This window comes from Oncorhynchus gorbuscha, linkage group LG17 (genome assembly GCF_021184085.1).
Source record: "Oncorhynchus gorbuscha isolate QuinsamMale2020 ecotype Even-year linkage group LG17, OgorEven_v1.0, whole genome shotgun sequence".
Lineage (NCBI taxonomy): Eukaryota > Metazoa > Chordata > Actinopteri > Salmoniformes > Salmonidae > Oncorhynchus > Oncorhynchus gorbuscha.
The window spans coordinates 3,550,128-3,573,082 of NC_060189.1; the positions used below are offsets into that span (position 1 = coordinate 3,550,128).

The window sequence follows — 22,955 nt, forward strand, 5'->3', positions numbered from 1 at the left end:
GGGGGTACAGTCAGTTGTACAACTGAATGCCTTCAACTGAAATGTGTCTTCCGCATTTAACCCAACCCCTCTGAATCAGAGAGGTGTGTCTTCCGCATTTAACCCAACACCTCTGAATCAGAGAGGTGCAGGAGTTGATAACAGTTGCTATGAAGCCAACCGTATTGATCCTTTCAGGATCCCTCACCCTTGACCCATCCTCTATTTCACTGCCTCAGCATACAACACCTTCTGCACTACTCTGACCACCTCCACCTGCCTCTCTCGCACCGTACACTTCTGATCCCCAGCAACATGGGCAACCCCGTACAGTTGACATGACTTTGTCAGCTAAAAAGTCAGACTCAAAAAGGACAGACAGTGACTGCTGTTTCACCACCGGGTCTGCGTGGCACCAAACACCACAAACACTTCAATTTCTCCACCTGCACGTGTAAAGCTACCTCAGGAATCACTCATTTCCAATGGTGCTCTATTCCTAAACACAAAGCAAGAAAATGATCTTGACCCAAGGTTGTATGACACGGACTGCCCACTCCCTCTAGTCAGAAGAAACACAAAATAAATACCACAATTTTTTTTTATCCTTTATTTAACCAGGCAAGTCAGTTAAGAACATATTCTTATTTTCAATGAAGGCCTGGGAACAGTGGGTTAACTGCCTGTTCAGGGGCAGAACGACAGATTTGTACATTGTCAGCTCGGGGGTTTGAACTCACAACCTTCCGGTTACTAGTCCAACGCTCTAACCACTAGGCTATGCTGCCGCCCCACTACAGGTTACTTAAACTCCTTCCCCACCCACCCTGAAACCACATATGGATCCACCAAAAGGTCAAGGATCCACTTTCTAGAAAAATGAAACTTCTGTGAAACCTTTTGTGCTCGGCATGAATCTTCGACACACCATCTCCATTCTCTTCTTCACCCCCCTCCACCCATTCCTCCTCCCTCAGAAATCCACCTTTGTTACCCTGTCCCAATATTCCTCTTTCTCCTCCCCCCATTCCTCCTCCCTCAGAAATCCACCTCTGTTACCCTGTCCCAATATTCCTCTTCTTCTGACATTGCTGGCCATTCCCAATACTTATTGAGGATGTATTTGTCTCAAGGCTTAAAAATCATTCTTTAACTTGCTCTTCCCCCTTCAACTACACTGATTTAGGTGATTTTAACAGGTGACATCAATAAGGAATCATAACTTTCACCTGGTCAGTCTATGTCATGGAAAGAGGTGTTCCTAACGATGTAATTCTTACAAACAAGTCATTGTCTTTATCCTGCATATTCATACAAGATTCCCAATATACTGCACCAACAATAATGGGAAAAGTCATTTATTTAAAATACATCGAATTTCTGTAATAAACGTTTGTCTCTGGAGTTGTACACCTCACACATCTCAAAATGAGAGAATTATAATTCGTAAGCAAATTCATTAAACCGTTTCATATCATCTCAGTAAACAGGCTAACAAAAATCACACCGTATTTCAAAGACAATCACTGCCAAAGAATGTGACTGCGGCAAAAATGAAAAATGGCAGTATTCTTACCGCAAACCTTTGATAAATATGTTCAGTTTATTATAAAATAAATGGTTTTAAACGTCCTAAAAATCAGTGCGTCAAAAAAAAAAATCAGAAAGCCGAAATGGTGGAGAACACCAACATATTTTTAGCACTACTGTACATTGTCATTATCCAAAACCAAAGCAATGAGAGGGATCACATGAGAATACAGGACCACAGTGGAGCAGGTCTTTAATTTAGAACATTCTTGGTGAATTATTGGCATCATCTGTGCAACCAACTCATTTTTGGTGCATCCAACTACATTTCAAACGTTAAGGGTTCGGTATAAAAGCTATTTCCACGGAGATTCTCCATTTTATTAGCTTTTTAGTCCAAGATTAGGTTTAATCTGTGTCTGGAAAACTGGTCTGTGTCTGGTCCTCGGTAGCATGGACATGGGTTGAACGGTGGGAACACGGTTACTGAGATTTTACTGGACAAAACCACTCATTTCCCGCCGGATAAATAACTGTGAGAACCCGATAAATTATAATACATTATTTATATGAACAGCATGCGGTGAAATGATATACGATGTCTAAATGTGTCTTCTCTGCGGCCTCTGTCCCCACCCTGCTCGTTGATTCATCCATCATGCAGCCCTGCTCAGTCTGGAACGCAGTTCACAATGCACGTAGACCAGTCATCCACATCGTTTGAAAGAGTGATGGCGGTAGACTATAGCAGTTATTTATTCAGACACAGAACCCTTCAATCTTCGTGAAGAGAAGTGAAAGCCTCCTGCATCGAATTCTAGTCCTATAATTATTCAAAGATGTCATTAGAATGATTTCGGACACGAAACATTTCATTTAACTGTTGAAAACCAGGTACGGAATGAAGCAACAATAGAGAGGGGACGTAGGCTAATGACATAAGGGGGAAATATAAAAGCTACATATGCGTCTGCCTACTAATTATGCAAATAGGCACTATTTCAAAATTATTTGATCAAACTCGCTAGCCTATACTTGTAACTTTGTGGGCCGCATGTGTTGCACCAGAATCGCATGTTCTCTCTCCCTGCTTATCATGGTTAGAAATTATGTACGTAATTCTAGTCCGTATAATATAACACAGTACAGTAATACAGTTCACACTCAAAACAGATTAGCCTACTGGAGCTAGTTTAATTTACCCAATAGAGCATAAAGCTAGCTTCATCTATAGCTCCATCTATGGGAGAGAAAAACATTCTGTCATGTGTAATGTGAGGTAGCCTATATGATATATCTATTAGAAAACAGCACAATTATTTGGGCTTTTTTGGGATTGGGCTCATTAGAATGTCTTTAATGTAGGACCAATCAGGCTTAGGTAGCACCAGGCTTGAATTTTCTTAATGTTTTAGTTATTCATTTTGTATTTTACCCCATTTTTCTCCCCAATTGCGATCTTGTCTCATCGCTGCAACTCTCCCACGAGCTTGGGAGAGGCCAAGGTCGAGTCGTACGTCCTCCGAAACATGACCCACCAAGCTGCGCTTCTTAACACCCGCCTGCGTAACCCGGAAGGCAGCTGCACCAATGTGTCGGAGGAAACACCACTGAACTGACAACTGAAGTCAGCCTGCAGGCACCTGGCCCACCACAAGGAGTCGCAAGATCGCGATGAGCCAAGTAAACCCTCCCCTAACCCGGACGATGCTGGGCCAATTGTGCGCCGCCCTATGGGACTCATGGTTGCGGCCGGTTGTGACAGCCTGGGATCGAACCAGGGTTTGTAGTGACGCCTCAAGCACTGCGATGCAGTACCTTAGACCTCTACGCCACTCAGGAGGCTCCAGGTTTGACTTTTCTATCAAAGCTCTATTCAAATCCAGACATGGCCCTATTTATATGCTTTATAATGCTTTTGAATGACAATTATGGTTTTGATGGGAAATACTGGGTAAGAAAAGTGATTTATTCTCGGGATGGAACATTTAAAATACTGGGAAAATATTCAACCCTAGTCTAGGCCCTTTGCTTAAGGGATCCTATAGACCACACAATAAGGTATTGTGTGTCGATTGAGTAAAATAATGCTGTAACAACATGTGTGTGTGGGGGGGGGGGGAAATCAAGGAGTCTGAATATTTTCCAAATGCACTTTTACATGCTCCATTGAGTACATGTTGCTCTGTCTACTCCATTCTGGCCTGACCACTCTGCTGTCGGGTTGCAAATTCCAGTAACTTTTACAAACCTCCCAAGTTTTCCAGAAATCCCGTTGGAATATTCCTGCAATTAAGGAGGAACTAAGCAGATAATCCTGGAAACATCCAACCTGGATTTCTGGAAAACCTGGGAATTTTGGTAAGTTAGCGGATTTTTGTAACCTCACTCTGCTGACGCAGATAGATGCTGGACCAGTGAGCAGTAGTAAACAGATTGGATGGATAATTTCCTGGTGAAGTTTCCCCTTGGCGCAGATCCAGGATCAGCATACACTCAGCCCCACTCCAAACTAACCATTGGGGAAAATGCAGAACTGACCTGAGATCAGCATCATCACCGCTTCACTATAATCACTAGATGGACCTGCAGCTGGATCAGATGGTTCAATGTTGTTACTTCCTTCCACTGGGGAAGTGTAAGTACGCCCCAAATACCACCCTATTCCCTGTGGGCTCTGGTCAAAAGTTGTGCGCAGAACTCAAAAAGTAGGGAATAGGATGCCATTTGGTGAGCATCCGAAGAGTGCCTCTAGAGTTTTTAGAGTCTGAAACGTCTCTCCACCTCGTCTGCTACCATCTCTGCTATGGCCAGGGAAGAGGTGGCGGCGGGCGAGGGAGCGTTGCGTACATGGAGGACCCTGCTGCCCACATCCCCGACACCAACGTCAAACACAAAGTCATCTACCAGGTTCCCATCGCGGTCCAGAGCCTGGGCCCTCACCCCTGCTGGACCCCTGCAACAGACAAAAAAAAACACACACACACACTGTTACGTCATATTTCCACTACGGACTTTTGCCAGTGTTTCACCAACAACAACAAAAAGGCTCAGACTTTGGTGTTTCCACCTCCACAGCCCGGCTCCAGTGACTCACTGGGCCGCGACCTCCCTCCGTGCTCCAGTGACTCACTGGGCCGCGACCTCCCTCCGTGCTCCAGTGACTCACTGGGCCGCGACCTCCCTCCGTGCTCCAGTGACTCACTGGGCCGCGACCTCCCTCCGTGCTCCAGTGACTCACTGGGCCGCGACCTCCCTCCGTGCTCCAGTGACTCACTGGGCCGCGACCTCCCTCCGTGCTCCAGTGACTCACTGGGCCGCGACCTCCCTCCGTGCTCCAGTGACTCACTGGGCCGCGACCTCCCTCCGTGCTCCAGTGACTCACTGGGCCGCGACCTCCCTCCGTGCTCCAGTGACTCACTGGGCCGCGACCTCCCTCCGTGCTCCAGTGACTCACTGGGCCGCGACCTCCCTCCGTGCTCCAGTGACTCACTGGGCCGCGACCTCCCTCCGTGCTCCAGTGACTCACTGGGCCGCGACCTCCCTCCGTGCTCCAGTGACTCACTGGGCCGCGACCTCCCTCCGTGCTCCAGTGACTCACTGGGCCGCGACCTCCCTCCGTGCTCCAGTGACTCACTGGGCCGCGACCTCAGTGCCATTTTTTCATCTGGCATTTCCATAATGACTAACTGTAAAACATGGGTTAACGCACAGAACTGTCTTGATGGTGCAACGGTTGTTAATTCTGCTCTTCACAAGTCCTCAGTCAGACCTACCTACAGCACATTCAGGGCATTAAGAAAGTAGTCAGATCCCGTTCCTTTATACACATTTTGTTACGTTACAGCCTTATTCTAAAATTGCTACCACCCCCCTCAATAGACACACAATACCTCATAACGACAAAGCGAAAACAGGTTTAGACATTATTGCATATTCATTAAATATAAAAAGCATACCTCATTTACATAAAACAGAAATACCCTATTCATATAAGTATTCAGACCCTTTGCTATGACACTCTCAGTGGAGCTTAGCTGCATCCTGTTTCCATTGATCGTCCTTGAGATGTTTCTACAACATGGAGTCCACCTGTGGTAAATTCAATTGATTGGACATGATTTGGAAAGGCACACACCTGTCTAACACCACCGAAAGAAGGCACCTGCTATAGCAGGAAGTCAGCAAAACGGAGGAGAAACAGAGTAGGGTCAAAGTAGTGGGGGGGGTTGAGAGCCGGGACAAGGTGAGAAACAACAGAGAGGAATCTCTCTTGGGGTGAGCTGTGGAGGATGGAGTCTGCCAGAAACCAGTTCCTGTTAAGATCCGTCTAGGACACGCTAACCAACACCCCACGCCAACCAACACCCCACGCCAACCAACACCCCACGCCAACCAACACCCCACGCCAACCAACACCCCACGCCAACCAACACCCCACGCCAACACCAACACGCCAACCAACACCAACACGCCAACCAACACCAACACGCCAACCAACACCAACACGCCAACCAACACCAACACACCAACCAACACCAACACGCCAACCAACACCACCACGCCAACCAACACCACCACGCCAACCAACACCAACACGCCAACCAACACCACCACGCCAACCAACACCAACACGCCAACCAACACCACCACGCCAACTAACACGCCAACACCCCACGCCAACACGCCACGCCAACACGCCAACACGCCAACACGCCAACTAACACCAACACGCCAACTAACACCAACACGCCAACACGCCAACTAACACCAACACGCCAACTAACACGCCAACACCCCAGCCAACACCCCACGCCAACACGCCAACACCCCACGCCAACACGCCAACCAACACCAACACGCCAACGCCAACACCCACACCCCAGCCAACACCAACACGCCAACCAACGCCAACACGCCAACCAACGCCAACACGCCAACCAACGCCAACACGCCAACCCACGCCAACACGCCAACCAACGCCAACACGCCAACCCACGCCAACACCCCACGCCAACACCCCACGCCAACACCCCACGCCAACACCCACGCCACGCCAACACCCCACGCCAACACCCCACGCCAACACCCCACGCCAACACCCCACGCCAACACCCCACGCCAACACCCCACGCCAACACCCCACGCCAACACCCCACGCCAACACCCCACGCCAACACCCCACGCCAACACCCCACGCCAACACCCCACGCCAACACCCCACGCCAACACCCCACGCCAACACCCCACGCCAACACCCCACGCCAACACCCCACGCCAACACCCCACGCCAACACCCCACGCCAACTTACATAGGGTGGGGCCTCGCTGCCCTCTCGGGTAACAAACCTGGCACCACGGCGCATGTTTTAACATCCCGCACTTTCACCCCTCTCGCCAAGGACACTTACAGATGGAGGCATGACCAAGTTGAGGGGAAACTGGACGACGTCATCGAGAAGGAGCGGAAAGAAAGAGAACTCCCACCAAGAAAGGTCACTGCATCAGCTTTGTCAGGCCTTGGGAGCAGCCCGTTTCAGGAAGGACGGCATCCTGGAACAAGCCAGAACATGGGAGATGTGTGCTGACCTGAACCGACGGCTGTACCTCCCCCCCCAACATTGTTGTCAGCACTCTCCGTCCAGACATCATCATATGGAAAGAGAAATAAAATAAAAACCTGGTGATGGTCAGAATTCACAGTTCCCTGGGAAGACCGGTACGAGGAGGCATACCAGCGCAAGAAGGAGTATGCAATCCTGGCAGATGATGAGCGAGACAAAGGGATGAAGTGTCTGAGTTTACCCAGTTGAAGTTGGCTGCCGGGGCTTCCCTGCCCTATCGAAATGGAGGCTACTTTCTCTGCTCTGGGCATCAAAAAGGAAGAGACGGAAGATCTGTGGTTCAAGTCCTGCTGAAAAGACACTATACTGGAAACCATCCACAGGAGGGCAGTGATTTGACCAATCAGTGTGGACTCAGCATCTTGAGAACGTTCCAGGTGAGGAGTTGGAACGTCTCAGTGATAGGTGGCCCTGGCTGATGACGTCTGTGTATCAGGTACTGAGATGCTTCATTTACACCCAGGCCCCTGGAATTAACATTCAGAATCCGATGTACCTGAGTACGTCGCTTAGAGACAGCTCTGGGATGAACTTCTTTAAGATCTTGACCTGAGCTCCGATGAACACCCCTCTGTACATCTCTCCAACACCATACACTAGGTTATTCATCACCAGTTTCTGCAGACCTCTGGAACACACAGAGAGAGAGAAACAGCAGAGATACATGTCTGCTTTGGTCATCCAGCAGAGTCATTTATCAAGAGAAACAAGTCCAGAGGTTCCATGGAAATCTAAATTAACTTGGATACCAGTTGGATTTAGTCCTCATGGGGAACCTCCCTACTAGACTGGAATGGAATGTAAAGGGGAACCTCCCTACTAGACTGGAATGGAATGTAAAGGGGAACCTCCCTACTAGACTGGAATGGAATGTAAAGGGGAACCTCCCTACTAGACTGGAATGGAATGTAAAGGGGAACCTCCCTACTAGACTGGAATGGAATGTAAAGGGGAACCTCCTACTAGACTGGAATGGAATGTAAAGGGGAACCTCCCTACTAGACTGGAATGGAATGGAACCCCTCTACTAGACTGGAATGAAATGTAAAGGGGAACCCCTCTACTAGACTGGAATGGAATGTAAAGGGGAACCCCTCTACTAGACTGGAATGGAATGTAAAGGGGAACCCCTCTACTAGACTGGAATGGAATGTAAAGGGGAACCCCTCTACTAGACTGGAATGGAATGTAAAGGGGAACCTCCCTACTGGAATGGAATGTAAAGGGGAACCTCCCTACTGGAATGGAATGTAAAGGGGAACCTCCCTACTGGAATGGAATGTAAAGGGGAACCTCCCTACTGGAATGGAATGTAAAGGGGAACCTCCCTACTGGAATGGAATGTAAAGGGGAACCTCCCTACTGGAATGGAATGTAAAGGGGAACCTCCCTACTGGAATGGAATGTAAAGGGGAACCTCCCTACTGGAATGGAATGTAAAGGGGAACCTCCCTACTGGAATGAAATGGCATGTAAAGGGGAAGCCCTCTACTAGACTGAAATGTCGAGGGGAACGATAACTAAGAGATGATATTTAACCAACCTTCCAAATTTGACACCTAAATGACATTGCTTCCTAACTTCTAAGTACTATACCTGAATGAAAGTGCATCTCCAAAGTCCCGGGCATCGAAGTCGTACAGCTTGTATCCTTCTCGTTTAAAGGCCAGGACGGCGTTGGGACCCAGCCAAACACTGCCGTCCATCCGCGGGGTGAAGTGGACCCCCAGGAAGGGGAACCTAGGGTCAGGAACCTAGAGACATCCGTCTATCAGTACAACAACCAGGAAGCTAGAGACATCCATCTGTCAGTACAACAACCAGGAAGCTAGAGACATCCGTCTGTCAGTACAACAACCAGGAAGCTAGAGACATCCGTTTATCAGTACAACAACCAGGAAGCTAGAGACATCCGTTTATCAGTACAACAACCAGGAAGCTAGAGACATCCGTTTATCAGTACAACAACCAGGAAGCTAGAGACATCCGTTTATCAGTACAACAACCAGGAAGCTAGAGACATCCGTTTATCAGTACAACAACCAGGAAGCTAGAGACATCCGTTTATCAGTACAACAACCAGGAAGCTAGAGACATCCGTTTATCAGTACAACAACCAGGAAGCTAGAGACATCCGTTTATCAGTACAACAACCAGGAAGCTAGAGACATCCGTTTATCAGTACAACAACCAGGAAGCTAGAGACATCCGTTTATCAGTACAACAACCAGGAAGCTAGAGACATCCGTCTATCAGTACAACAACCAGGAAGCTAGAGACATCCGTTTATCAGTACAACAACCAGGAAGCTAGAGACATCCGTCTGTCAGTACAACAACCAGGAAGCTAGAGACATCCGTCTGTCAGTACAACAACCAGGAAGCTAGAGACATCAGTCTGTCAGTACAACAACCAGGAAGCTAGAGACAGTCGGATGTCAGTACAACAACCAGGAAGCTAGAGACATCCGTCTGTCAGCACAACAACCAGGAAGCTAGAGACATCCGTCTATCAGTACAACAACCAGGAAGCTAGAGACATCCGTCTGTCAGTACAACAACCAGGAAGCTAGAGACATCCGTCTGTCAGTACAACAACCAGGAAGCTAGAGACATCCGTCTGTCAGTACAACAACCAGGAACCTAGAGACATCCGTCTGTCAGTACAACAACCAGGAAGCTAGAGACATCCGTCTGTCAGTACAACAACCAGGAAGCTAGAGACATCCGTCTGTCAGTACAACAACCAGGAAGCTAGAGACATCCGTCTGTCAGTACAACAAACAGGAAGCTAGAGACATCCGTCTGTCAGTACAACAACCAGGAAGCTAGAGACATCCGTCTGTCAGTACAACAACCAGGAAGCTAGAGACATCCGTCTGTCAGTACAACAACCAGGAAGCTAGAGACATCCGTCTGTCAGTACAACAACCAGGAAGCTAGAGACATCCGTTTATCAGTACAACAACCAGGAAGCTAGAGACATCCGTTTATCAGTACAACAACCAGGAAGCTAGAGACATCCGTTTATCAGTACAACAACCAGGAAGCTAGAGACATCCGTTTATCAGTACAACAACCAGGAAGCTAGAGACATCCGTTTATCAGTACAACAACCAGGAAGCTAGAGACATCCGTTTATCAGTACAACAACCAGGAAGCTAGAGACATCCGTCTATCAGTACAACAACCAGGAAGCTAGAGACATCCGTCTGTCAGTACAACAACCAGGAAGCTAGAGACATCCGTCTGTCAGTACAACAACCAGGAAGCTAGAGACATCCGTCTGTCAGTACAACAACCAGGAAGCTAGAGACATCCGTCTATCAGTACAACAACCAGGAAGCTAGAGACATCCGTCTGTCAGTACAACAACCAGAAAGCTAGAGACATCCGTCTATCAGTACAACAACCAGGAAGCTAGAGACATCCATCTCTGTATTAGTGCGTTTCTCTAACAGCACTTAACCATCTGACATTCCTTGAATCCCAAAATCAACCTTAGCCCTTCTGGCCAAGGCACTTGTGTAGACCAGTAAGAAAAATGCATGCACTCACTGCTGTTGGTCGACTCTGGATATGAGCGTCTGCTAAATGACTAGAATGTAAATCTTATATAGGTGTGATAGGCCAGGTAGCTATACGATTGTGACAATGCTATCAGCCCATCTAATCCTTTCAGATCTAAGTGCTGTTAGGGGCTAAAGGGTTGAGATACAAGGAGAAGATAGAGGACGTTCTAGAGGACTTACGGGGTAGAAGGCGTTCTAGAGGACTTACGGGGTAGAAGGCGTTCTAGAGGACTTACGGGGTAGAAGGCGTTCTAGAGGACTTACGGGGTAAAAGGCGTTCTAGAGGACTTACGGGGTAAAAGGCGTTCTAGAGGACTTACGGGGTAAAAGGCGTTCTAGAGGACTTACGGGGTAAAAGGCGTTCTAGAGGACTTACGGGGTAGAAGGCGTTCTAGAGGACTTACGGGGTAGAAGGCGTTCTAGAGGACTTACGGGGTAGAAGGCGTTCGAGGACTTACGGGGTAGAAGGCGTTCGAGGACTTACGGGGTAGAAGGCGTTCTCGGACTTACGGGGTAGAAGGCGTTCTCGGACTTACGGGGTAGAAGGCGTTCTCGGACTTACGGGGTAGAAGGCGTTCGAGGACTTACGGGGTAGAAGGCGTTCGAGGACTTACGGGGTAGAAGGCGTTCGAGGACTTACGGGGTAGAAGGCGTTCGAGGACTTACGGGGTAGAAGGCGTTCTCGAGGACTTACGGGGTAGAAGGCGTTCTCGAGGACTTACGGGGTAGAAGGCGTTCTCGAGGACTTACGGGGTAGAAGGCGTTCTCGAGGACTTACGGGGTAGAAGGCGTTCTCGAGGACTTACGGGGTAGAAGGCGTTCGAGGACTTACGGGGTAGAAGGCGTTCTCGAGGACTTACGGGGTAGAAGGCGTTCTCGAGGACTTACGGGGTAGAAGGCGTTCTAGAGGACTTACGGGGTAGAAGGCGTTCTAGAGGACTTACGGGGTAGAAGGCGTTCTAGAGGACTTACGGGGTAGAAGGCGTTCTAGAGGACTTACGGGGTAGAAGGTGTTCTAGAGGACTTACGGGGTAGAAGGTGTTCTAGAGGACTTACGGGGTAGGTGTTCTAGAGGACTTACGGGGTAGAAGGTGTTCTAGAGGACTTACGGGGTAGATGTTGCCCCGGACCAGGTAGTGTTTCTCAGGCTTCAGGACCAGGTAATCTCCTCTGAAGGGGACAATGCGAGGGTCTGGACTGCAGCCAGAGATCTGAGCGAGGCGGTCAGAGTACAGACCACCACAGGTCAGCACATACCGACACCTTACCTCCGTACCCTGAGGAGACCACACACACACACACACGTTACAGCTTAAAAACAAAAACAAAAAAAACGTTCTGATATTTCTGATAATTTAACACACACGCATGCACGCCTACCTTTGAATCTCTGATAGCGATGGGATATTTCATTCCTGAAATGTTTTGAAGAAAAAGACACAAAAAATATATTCACAAGTGCATCTTTCATCAAATGTATGAGTGTTGAGGTGAGGAAAGTATGGAACAGATACCGTCCGTGTTACCAGCGGGGCTTTCCTTCACCATGGCCATGTCACTAGCCTCATATTCAGTAACCACGGTCCCTCCTGCCTCCTGGAAGTCCTTGCCATATGCCAGTGACACCAGCCTCCAGTCCACGATGCCAGTGTAAGGAGAGTCCAGGGCCATCAGACCCTGAAAGGAAGAGTTTAACCATTAAAGGTAAAATTAAAAATTAAATCCCCAGGGTAGAGTATCAGTATACTCTACCCTGGGGATTTAATTTTTAATTTTACCTTTATTTTACTAGGCAAGTCAGTTAAGAACAAATTCTTATTTTCAATGACAGCCTAGGAACAGTGGGTTAACTGCCTGTTCAGGGGCAGAACGACAGATTTGTACCTTGTCAGCTTGAGGGTTTGAACTTGCAACCTTCCAGTTACTCATCCAACGCTCTAACCACTAGGCTACCCTGCCGCCCCGGTGTTCCAAATGGCACCCTGTTCCCTATAAAAGAGCACTATTTTTCACCAGGGAATATGAGGTAATTTCCAAACCAGGCCATAAGTAGTGCTCTGTATAGGCAATAGGGTGTAATTTCAGACTCAATCCTGGACTTTCACTATGAAGCACCTTAGTAAAGAGACTTGAATATATTCTCTCTCTCACTCTCACCTTGCAGTAGGGCTCTCACTCTCACCTTGCAGTAGGGCTCTCACTCTCACCTTGCAGTAGGGCTCTCACTCTCACCTTGCAGTAGGGCTCTCACTCTCACCTTGCAGTAGGGCTCTCACTCTCACCTTGCAGTAGGGCTCTCACTCTCACCTTGCAGTAGGGCTCTCACTCTCACCTTGCAGTAGGGCTCTCACTCTCACCTTGCAGTAGGGCTCTCACTCTCACCTTGCAGTAGGGCTCTCACTCTCACCTTGCAGTAGGGCTCTCACTCTCACCTTGCAGTAGGGCTCTCACTCTCACCTTGCAGTAGGGCTCTCACTCTCACCTTGCAGTAGGGCTCTCACTCTCACCTTGCAGTAGGGCTCTCACTCTCACCTTGCAGTAGGGCTCTCACTCTCACCTTGCAGTAGGGCTCTCACTCACCTCACCTTGCAGTAGGGCTCTCACTCTCACCTTGCAGTAGGGCTCTCACTCACCTCACCTTGCAGTAGGGCTCTCACTCTCACCTTGCAGTAGGGCTCTCACTCTCACCTTGCAGTAGGGCTCTCACTCTCACCTTGCAGTAGGGCTCTCACTCTCACCTTGCAGTAGGGCTCTCACTCTCACCTTGCAGTAGGGCTCTCACTCTCACCTTGCAGTAGGGCTCTCACTCTCACCTTGCAGTAGGGCTCTCACTCTCACCTTGCAGTAGGGCTCTCACTCTCACCTTGCAGTAGGGCTCTCACTCTCACCTTGCAGTAGGGCTCTCACTCTCACCTTGCAGTAGGGCTCTCACTCTGCAGTAGGGCTCTCACTCACCTTGCAGTAGGGTAGGGCTCTCACTCTCACCTTGCAGTAGGGCTCTCACTCTCACCTTGCAGTAGGGCTCTCACTCTCACCTTGCAGTAGGGCTCTCACTCTCACCTTGCAGTAGGGCTCTCACTCTCACCTTGCAGTAGGGCTCTCACTCTCACCTTGCAGTAGGGCTCTCAGGGCTCTCACTCTCACCTTGCAGTAGGGCTCTCACTCTCACCTTGCAGTAGGGCTCTCACTCTCACCTTGCAGTAGGGCTCTCACTCTCACCTTGCAGTAGGGCTCTCACTCTCACCTTGCAGTAGGGCTCTCACTCTCACCTTGCAGTAGGGCTCTCACTCTCACCTTGCAGTAGGGCTCTCACTCTCACCTTGCAGTAGGGCTCTCACTCTCACCTTGCAGTAGGGCTCTCACTCTCACCTTGCAGTAGGGCTCTCACTCTCACCTTGCAGTAGGGCTCTCACTCTCACCTTGCAGTAGGGCTCTCACTCTCACCTTGCAGTAGGGCTCTCACTCTCACCTTGCAGTAGGGCTCTCACTCTCACCTTGCAGTAGGGCTCTCACTCTCACCTTGCAGTAGGGCTCTCACTCTCACCTTGCAGTAGGGCTCTCACTCTTACCTTGCAGTAGGGCTCTCACTCTTACCTTGCAGTAGGGCTCTCACTCTTACCTTGCAGTAGGGCTCTCACTCTTACCTTGCAGTAGGGCTCTCACTCTTACCTTGCAGTAGGGCTCTCACTCTTACCTTGCAGTAGGGCTCTCACTCTTACCTTGCAGTAGGGCTCTCACTCTTACCTTGCAGTAGGGCTCTCACTCTTACCTTGCAGTAGGGCTCTCACTCTTACCTTGCAGTAGGGCTCTCACTCTTACCTTGCAGTAGGGCTCTCACTCTTACCTCTCACTCGCTCACCCTGCAGTAGGGCTCTCACTCGCTCACCCTGCAGTAGGGCTCTCACTCGCTCACCCTGCAGTAGGGCTCTCACTCGCTCACCCTGCAGTAGGGCTCTCACTCGCTCACCCTGCAGTAGGGCTCTCACTCGCTCACCCTGCAGTAGGGCTCTCACTCGCTCACCCTGCAGTAGGGCTCTCACTCGCTCACCCTGCAGTAGGGGGCTCTCACTCGCTCACCCTGCAGTAGGGGGCTCTCACTCGCTCACCCTGCAGTAGGGGCTCTCACTCGCTCACCCTGCAGTAGGGGTCTCTCACTCGCTCACCCTGCAGTAGGGGTCTCTCACTCGCTCACCCTGCAGTAGGGGTCTCTCACTCGCTCACCCTGCAGTAGGGGTCTCTCACTCGCTCACCCTGCAGTAGGGGTCTCTCACTCACTCACCCTGCAGTAGGGCTCTCTCTCTCGGATCCCCTTGGCGTCTATCATGGTTAGGTCACGCACGTTGTTCTTCTGTCCTCGCTCGTACAGCGCTTTGAGCCTGGGAATCTCCTCTCGCTCCACAGCGACGATCAGCTGCCAACACAAAGGCCAAGCCGTAGACATGACCAGCACATCGTTGTGTGATCAACTTTTTCTTTATTTTTCAAAGATCAACAGAAAACACCACAAAGGAGTCGGAATGAATAGACAGGAAGAGGCCGTCCGTATTAGACAGGAAGAGGCCGTCCGTATTAGACAGGAAGAGGCCGTCCGTATTAGACAGGAAGAGGCCGTCCGTATTAGACAGGAAGAGGCCGTCCGTATTAGACAGGAAGAGGCCGTCCGTATTAGACAGGAAGAGGCCGTCCGTATTAGACAGGAAGAGGCCGTCCGTATTAGACAGGAAGAGGCCGTCCGTATTAGACAGGAAGAGACCGTCCGTATTAGACAGGAAGAGACCGTCCGTATTAGACAGGAAGAGACCGTCCGTATTAGACAGGAAGAGACCGTCCGTATTAGACAGGAAGAGACCGTCCGTATTAGACAGGAAGAGACCGTCCGTATTAGACAGGAAGAGACCGTATTAGACAGGAAGAGACCGTATTAGACAGGAAGAGACCGTATTAGACAGGAAGAGACCGTATTAGACAGGAAGAGACCGTTCTAGAAGTTTAAAAAAAGGTTTCCATTGTCACATATACCAGATAGATGCGGTGAAATGTGTTGTTTTACAGGGTCAGTCATAGTAGTACAGCGCCCATAAAGCTAATTAGGGTGAAGTGCCTTGATCAAGGGCAGACAGATTTTTCTCATCTGATCGTCTCTGGGTGTTCGAACCTGTAACAGTCCAAAACTCTAACTGGCCCAACGCGCTAACTGGCCCAATGCTCTAACCGCTAGGCAAGAAGCCACGACCCTGGCCCAAAGCTCTAACCGCTAGGCAAGAAGCCACGACCCTGGCCGAACGATTTAACCGCTCGGCAAGAAGCCACGACCCTGGCGCAACGCTCTAACCGCTAGGCAAGAAGCCACGACTCTGGCCGAACGATCTAACCGCTCGGCAAGAAGCCACGACCCTGGCCCAAAGCTCTAACCGCTAGGCAAGAAGCCCACGACCCTGGCCCAAAGCTCTAACCAATAGGCAAGAAGCCATGACCCTGGCCCAAAGCTCTAACCACTAGGCAAGAAGCCACGACCCTGGCCCAAAGCTCTAACCACTAGGCAAGAAGGCCACGACCCTGGCCCAAAGCTCTAACCGCTAGGCAAGAAGCCACGACCCTGGCCCAAAGTTCTAACCACTAGGCAAGAAGCCATGACCCTGTAAGCCAGTTGCTGCAGGTAAATACAAATGAAATTAGACCATAAATACAAAAAAAAAATCGCACCCCGAGCTCCATCAACCCCTCCCCACAATGATCTGATTAGCATTGACACACCCCCTGATATACTGTAAATGGTATACCGGTTATGGTGAAACATGTCATACACAAACTGTGAAACGATTACTAGCAAATACTATAATAATAATAATATATATAAATAATAAAATACTACGATGTTTTAACCTTAGTATAACCTTTCAACCATTATTCAACCTTGAGGTTGAAAACAAACAAAAAACCTGGAGGGACCTGGATAGAAGATCATACTAAATTCAGCTACAATGACAATAGGCGCTTTAGGGAAAGAAAAATACCTTTTGAGGTCCAAATTCAAGCGATACGTCTACTCATCAATATGTACTAAACCACGGTAAACAACAACATCTCCAGCCAAGGCCAAACCCGATGTGAATTACACGTATTTGAGAGAACTCACCTTTCCACACCTCTTATAGGGGAGTCCTTTCTTGTCCAGGTATTCGTAGGCCATAGCGGCCCCTTTGCCACAGAGACGGGCCTTCAGAGACCCGGGGGTGTAGTAAATCCCACTGTGGATCACACCACTGTTGTGGCCGCTTTGGTGGATGGCTGAGGATGGGACACGGAACAGTGTTAATTCCCCAATAAGGTTGTAGGGTAAAGAAGCACAAAGAAGAACATTTTAACATCTTGGCCATGTTCTGTTATAATCTCCACCCGGGCACAGCCAGAAGAGGACTGGGCACCCCACATAGCCTGGTTCCTCTCTAGGTTTCTTCCTAGGTTTTGGCCTTTCTAGGGAGTTGTTCCTAGCCACCGTGCTTCTACACCTGCATTGCTTGCTGTTTGGGGTTTTAGGCTGGGTTTCTGTACAGCACTTTGAGATATCAACTGATGTACGAAGGGCTATATAAATACATTTGATTTGATCTGTGGTGATAACATAAGAATGTGATTGGCTGACGGGGCAAAGACCAGGACAGAGTGGCACAATAGAAACGTTTTTTCCCCTTGTGAAATGTTTTCCGTTTGGAACAGTGCAAAAAATGTTTTGCAACGGTGTCCGACTAATGAATGCACCCCAGGCTAAGAGGAACGTCAAGTTAGTGACCTCCTCCCTCCCTGCCCACCACTTACCCAGGTCCTTCTCCTTCTCCAGCAGAATGAAGCTAAGCGTGGGGTGTCTGAGGATGAGCTCTCTGGCTGAGGCCAGGCCCACGATGCCTCCACCCACCACAGCCACATCATACGCACTGCAACACAAAGACATGTCATCAGGGGTAGGTTCATTAGTCGTCAGCATTAAGGGACAGGTGAGGGTTCATTAGTCGTCAGCATTAAGGGACAGGTGAGGGTTCATTAGTCGTCAGCATTAAGGGACAGGTGAGGGTTCATTGGTAGTCAGCATTAAGAGACAGGTGAGGGTTCATTAGTAGTCAGCATTAAGAGACAGGTGAGGGTTCATTAGTAGTAAGCATTAAGAGACAGGTGAGGGTTCATTAGTCGTCAGCATTAAGAGACAGGTGAGGGTTCATTAGTCGTCAGCATTAAGGGACAGGTGAAGGTTCATTAGTCGTCAGCCTTAAGGGACAGGTGAGGGTTCATTAGTCGTCAGCATTAAGGGACAGGTGAGGGTTCATTAGTAGTCAGCATTAAGGGACAGGTGAGGGTTCATTAGTAGTCAGCATTAAGAGACAGGTGAGGGTTCATTAGTAGTCAACATTAAGAGACAGGTGAGGGTTCATTGGTAGTCAGCATTAAGAGACAGGTGAGGGTTCATTGGTAGTCAGCATTAAGAGACAGGTGAGGGTTCATTGGTAGTCAGCATTAAGAGACAGGTGAGGGTTCATTGGTAGTCAGCATTAAGGGACAGGTGAGGGTTCATTAGTAGTCAGCATTAAGGGACAGGTGAGGGTTCATTAGTAGTCAGCATTCAGAGACAGGTGAGGGTTCATTAGTCAGCATTAAGAGACAGGTGAGGGTTCATTAGTAGTCAGCATTAAGAGACAGGTGAGGGTTCATTAGTAGTCAGCATTAAGAGACAGGTGAGGGTTCATTAGTAGTCAGCATTAAGAGACAGGTGAGGGTTCATTAGTAGTCAGCATTAAGAGACAGGTGAGGGTTCATTAGTAGTCAGCATTAAGAGACAGGTGAGGGTTCATTAGTAGTCAGCATTAAGGGACAGGTATGGGTTCATTAGTAGTCAGCATTAAGGGACAGGTGAGGGTTCATTAGTAGTCAGCATTAAGAGACAGGTGAGGGTTCATTAGTAGTCAGCATTAAGAGACAGGTGAGGGTTCATTAGTAGTCAGCATTAAGAGACAGGTGAGGGTTCATTAGTAGTCAGCATTAAGAGACAGGTGAGGGTTCATTAGTAGTCAGCATTAAGAGACAGGTGAGGGTTCATTAGTAGTCAGCATTAAGAGACAGGTGAGGGTTCATTAGTAGTCAGCATTAAGAGACAGGTGATGGTTCATTAGTAGTCAGCATTAAGGGACAGGTATGGGTTCATTAGTAGTCAGCATTAAGGGACAGGTGAGGGTTCATTAGTAGTCAGCATTAAGAGACAGGTGAGGGTTCATTAGTAGTCAGCATTAAGGGACAGGTATGGGTTCATTAGTAGTCAGCATTAAGGGACAGGTGAGGGTTCATTAGTAGTCAGCATTAAGAGACAGGTGAGGGTTCATTAGTAGTCAGCATTAAGAGACAGGTGAGGGTTCATTAGTAGTCAGCATTAAGAGACAGGTGAGGGTTCATTAGTAGTCAGCATTAAGAGACAGGTGAGGGTTCATTAGTAGTCAGCATTAAGAGACAGGTGAGGGTTCATTAGTAGTCAGCATTAAGAGACAGGTGAGGGTTCATTAGTAGTCAGCATTAAGAGACAGGTGAGGGTTCATTAGTAGTCAGCATTAAGAGACAGGTGAGGGTTCATTAGTAGTCAGCATTAAGAGACAGGTGAGGGTTCATTAGTAGTCAGCATTAAGAGACAGGTGAGGGTTCATTAGTAGTCAGCATTAAGAGACAGGTGAGGGTTCATTAGTAGTCAGCATTAAGAGACAGGTGAGGGTTCATTAGTAGTCAGCATTAAGAGACAGGTGAGGGTTCATTAGTAGTCAGCATTAAGAGACAGGTGAGGGTTCATTAGTAGTCAGCATTAAGAGACAGGTGAGGGTTCATTAGTAGTCAGCATTAAGAGACAGGTGAGGGTTCATTAGTAGTCAGCATTAAGAGACAGGTGAGGGTTCATTAGTAGTCAGCATTAAGAGACAGGTGAGGGTTCATTAGTAGTCAGCATTAAGAGACAGGTGAGGGTTCATTAGTAGTCAGCATTAAGAGACAGGTGAGGGTTCATTAGTAGTCAGCATTAAGAGACAGGTGAGGGTTCATTAGTCAGCATTAAGGGACATTAGCAGTCATCCCATTAATGCTTAGTGTCATCCAGGACACTGCACTACACCACTTTCAAATAGTTTCCACCATCAGGCTCACATCCTCATCGAATCGAGGAACTATCCAGTTAGAAACAGAATGCTACCTTTACCTAACATCGTAATAAAAAGGTCCATAAAGAAGTCATCACTTCGTATTCATACTAGTCAGACACTAAGTCACTTCAAGGTGACAGTATTCCTGAAGTTACAGACGTGGACACTAGTGATGTGGTTCTATGCTATTCAGGAGCGCCGTGGAGTGGATCTGTAGTACCCGGAAGTAAATTAGTGATTCATTGTAGCAATTGGCACTCCTGTAAGAGTTCCTATTTTCTCGTGACATTCCTGGGTTACTCATTATACTGATAAAGTCAGATTTTTAAAAAACAAAAACAAATATGACATCATTTTTTTTTAAAGGTTAAAAGGGTACAAGACTGTGTACATATCTGGTTGTGTTGGTATAAATCACTACATATCCCATTGAGCCAAGTGGGGAGAAGAAGCCCGTTGTTACAGTTCCAAGACCAGTCAGAAATGTCGAGCGAACCGGACGCCAAATGGATCCACGTTAAGTAGCAAATGATATCCTTCGTCACCGTTGTCTTACGACACGACTATTCAACAAAAACAATAAATAACTGTATGTTTATTTCCAGCAAATGTCTTAGTTTTACATGATAGTATAACTAGCAAAAAGAGTTGAAGTTGAGGGTGCAGTATTTATGAAGTTTGACAATGAGGATGCAAACTAGCATAGTTTAGCTAGTTTAGCCAGGGAAAACGAGGAGCTTGGGGACTGGATATAGACGGGTGTACATGCGCACTAGGTTCATTCAGGAGTTGTAGTTTTTCTGCCCTGATATCAGGAGCTGACAGCGGAAAGTTCCAATTCAGAGACTGAAATGAAAACAAATATTTGAGAGCGGATCGATATACAATCCTGAAATCAGCTGTAACTGTCAATAGTAAAACAAAGCTTATACCGATATGATTAATTAATCAATTTCTCACCAATTACTGTCTTGTTTCATCGCTGCAACCCAACGAACTCAGGAGGCGAAGGTTGAGTCATGCGTCCTCCGAAACCTGCTTTTTAAAACCTGCCCGCCCGCTTAACCCTGAAGCACCGATGTGTCGGAGGAAAAACATTTCTTTAACGAGTCAGACGCAAAGGATTTACTTCAGAAACCCGACAAGGCCCACATCCCCGTCATTCACAGGATAAAGAGACAGATATCGGGGGACGTAGGTCGTAGGGTAATCTGCCTATACCATCAGTACTATTAGCCAATGTACAAATCATTGGATAATAAAATAAAACAAACTGAGCACGTATATTCTACCAACGGGACATTCAAAACTGTAATATGTTTCACCGAGTCGTGGCTGAACCACAACATGAATAACATACAGCTGGCGGGTTTGACACTTTTTTGGCAGGACAGAACAGCGGCCTGGTAAAATAAGGGGTGGAGGTCTTTGTATATTTGTAAACAACAGCTGGTGCACAAAGTTTAAGGAAGTGTCAGTGTTGCTCACCTGAGGTAGAGTATCTCATGATAAGCTGTAGACCATATTTACCAAGAGAGTTTATCTATATTCTTCATAGCTGTCTATTTATCACCACAAACCAATGCTGGCACGAAGACCGCACTCAATGAGCTGTATACGGCCATCAGCAAACCAGAAAATGCTCATCCAGAAGTGGCGCTCCTAGTGGCCGGGGACTTTAATGCAGGGAAACTTAAATCCATTTTACCAAATTTCTACCAGCAGGTTAAATGTGCAACCAGACGGGATTTTTTTAATTTTATTTTTTAAACTCTAGACCACCTTTACTCCACACACAGATACATACAAAGCTCTCCCTTGCCCTCCATTTGGCAAATCTGATAATTCTATCCTCCTGATTCCTGCTTCCAAGCAAAAATAAAGCAGGAAGCACCAGAGACTGTCTATAAAAAAAGTGGTCAGATGAAGCAGATGCTAAACTACAGGACTGTTTTGCTATCACAAACTGGAATATGTTGCGGGATTCTTCCGATGGTATTGAGGAGTACACCACATCAGTCACCGGCTTCATCAATAAGTGCATCGATGAGGTCTTCCCCACAATGACTGTACGTACATACCCCAACCAGAAGCCATGGATTACAGGCAACATCTGCACTGAGTTAATGGGTAGAGCTGCCGCTTTCAAGGAGCAGGACTCTAACCCAGAAGCTTATAAGAAATCCCACTATGCCCTCCGACGAACCATCAGGCAAGGGTCAATACAGGACTAAGATTGAATCGTATTGAACTGGCACCAACGCTCGTCGGATGTAGCAGGACTTGCAAACTATTACCGACTACAAAGGGAAACACAGCCGCGAGCTGCACAGTGACAAGCCTACCAGACGAGCTAAATTACTTCTATGCTCGCTTCGAGGCAAGTAACACTGAAACATGCATGAGAGAATCAGCTGTTCCAGACGACTGTGATAAACGCTCTCCGCAGCCGATGTGAGTAAGACCTTTAAACAGGTCAACATTCACAAGGCCAGATGGATTATCAGGACGTGTACTCCACGCATGCACTGATCAACTGGCAAGTGTCTTTACAGCCATTTTCAACCTCTCTCTGTCTGAGGCTGAAATACCAACATGCTTCAAGCAGACCACCATAGTGTTCTTGGGCACAGGGAGGTAACCTGCCTAAATGACTACAGCTCAGTAGCCATGAAGTGCTTTGAAAGGCTGGTCATGGTTCACAACACGACAACATTCCGTGAGAATTAACGGGACTATGGGAATTAACAGGAATATTTGCAAATTAATATTAATACCACTTAAAATGTAGATTTTTTTGCATTGGATATTACCATTTCATATGGAGACAGAAACATAAACCTTTTACCTTATCATAAGTAGACATAATTGCAAATGATTAAATCCTTCCCATATAAATAATTTAGTTACGAATTAAACTGTAATTAAATGAGTTGACTCTTCACATGGGAATGATTTCACTGAAAAACAAAAGGGAATATTGAATGATTCATCACATCTCCCCAAAAATGTTTTCAACTTAAATCTGTAAAATGATCATCTAGAAACTAAAGATTTGGTTGTTTCCTCTCAGTCTACCATGTCTTC

The 22,955-nt window shown here is 47.7% G+C and overlaps 2 protein-coding genes across 5 annotated transcripts in view; both read right to left on the reverse strand.

Moving 5' to 3' along the window:
• The window catches only part of LOC124001333 (deubiquitinase DESI2-like), a 1,147,470-nt gene that overhangs the window by 251,353 nt on the left and 873,162 nt on the right, over positions 1 to 22,955 (reverse strand). The gene's annotated exons all lie outside the window — the stretch shown is intronic.
• l2hgdh (L-2-hydroxyglutarate dehydrogenase) overlaps positions 3,208 to 22,955 on the reverse strand; it is a 28,033-nt gene continuing 8,285 nt past the window's right edge. Inside the window, exons 2-10 of one of the 4 annotated variants that reach the window (XM_046308035.1) lie at positions 17,521 to 17,636; positions 16,841 to 16,992; positions 14,984 to 15,115; positions 12,231 to 12,381; positions 12,085 to 12,119; positions 11,814 to 11,981; positions 8,730 to 8,887; positions 7,630 to 7,761; positions 3,208 to 4,465 (exon numbers count right to left, since the gene is read on the reverse strand). In XM_046308035.1, coding sequence (XP_046163991.1) covers positions 4,270 to 4,465; positions 7,630 to 7,761; positions 8,730 to 8,887; positions 11,814 to 11,981; positions 12,085 to 12,119; positions 12,231 to 12,381; positions 14,984 to 15,115; positions 16,841 to 16,992; positions 17,521 to 17,636 — 1,240 coding nt within the window. In that variant the 3' untranslated portion in view covers positions 3,208 to 4,269. Of the gene's footprint in view, positions 4,466 to 7,629; positions 7,762 to 8,729; positions 8,888 to 11,813; positions 11,982 to 12,084; positions 12,120 to 12,218; positions 12,382 to 14,983; positions 15,116 to 16,840; positions 16,993 to 17,520; positions 17,637 to 22,955 lie in introns of all 4 variants that reach the window. The other 3 variants (XM_046308033.1, XM_046308036.1, XM_046308037.1) reach the window with 3 other exon arrangements.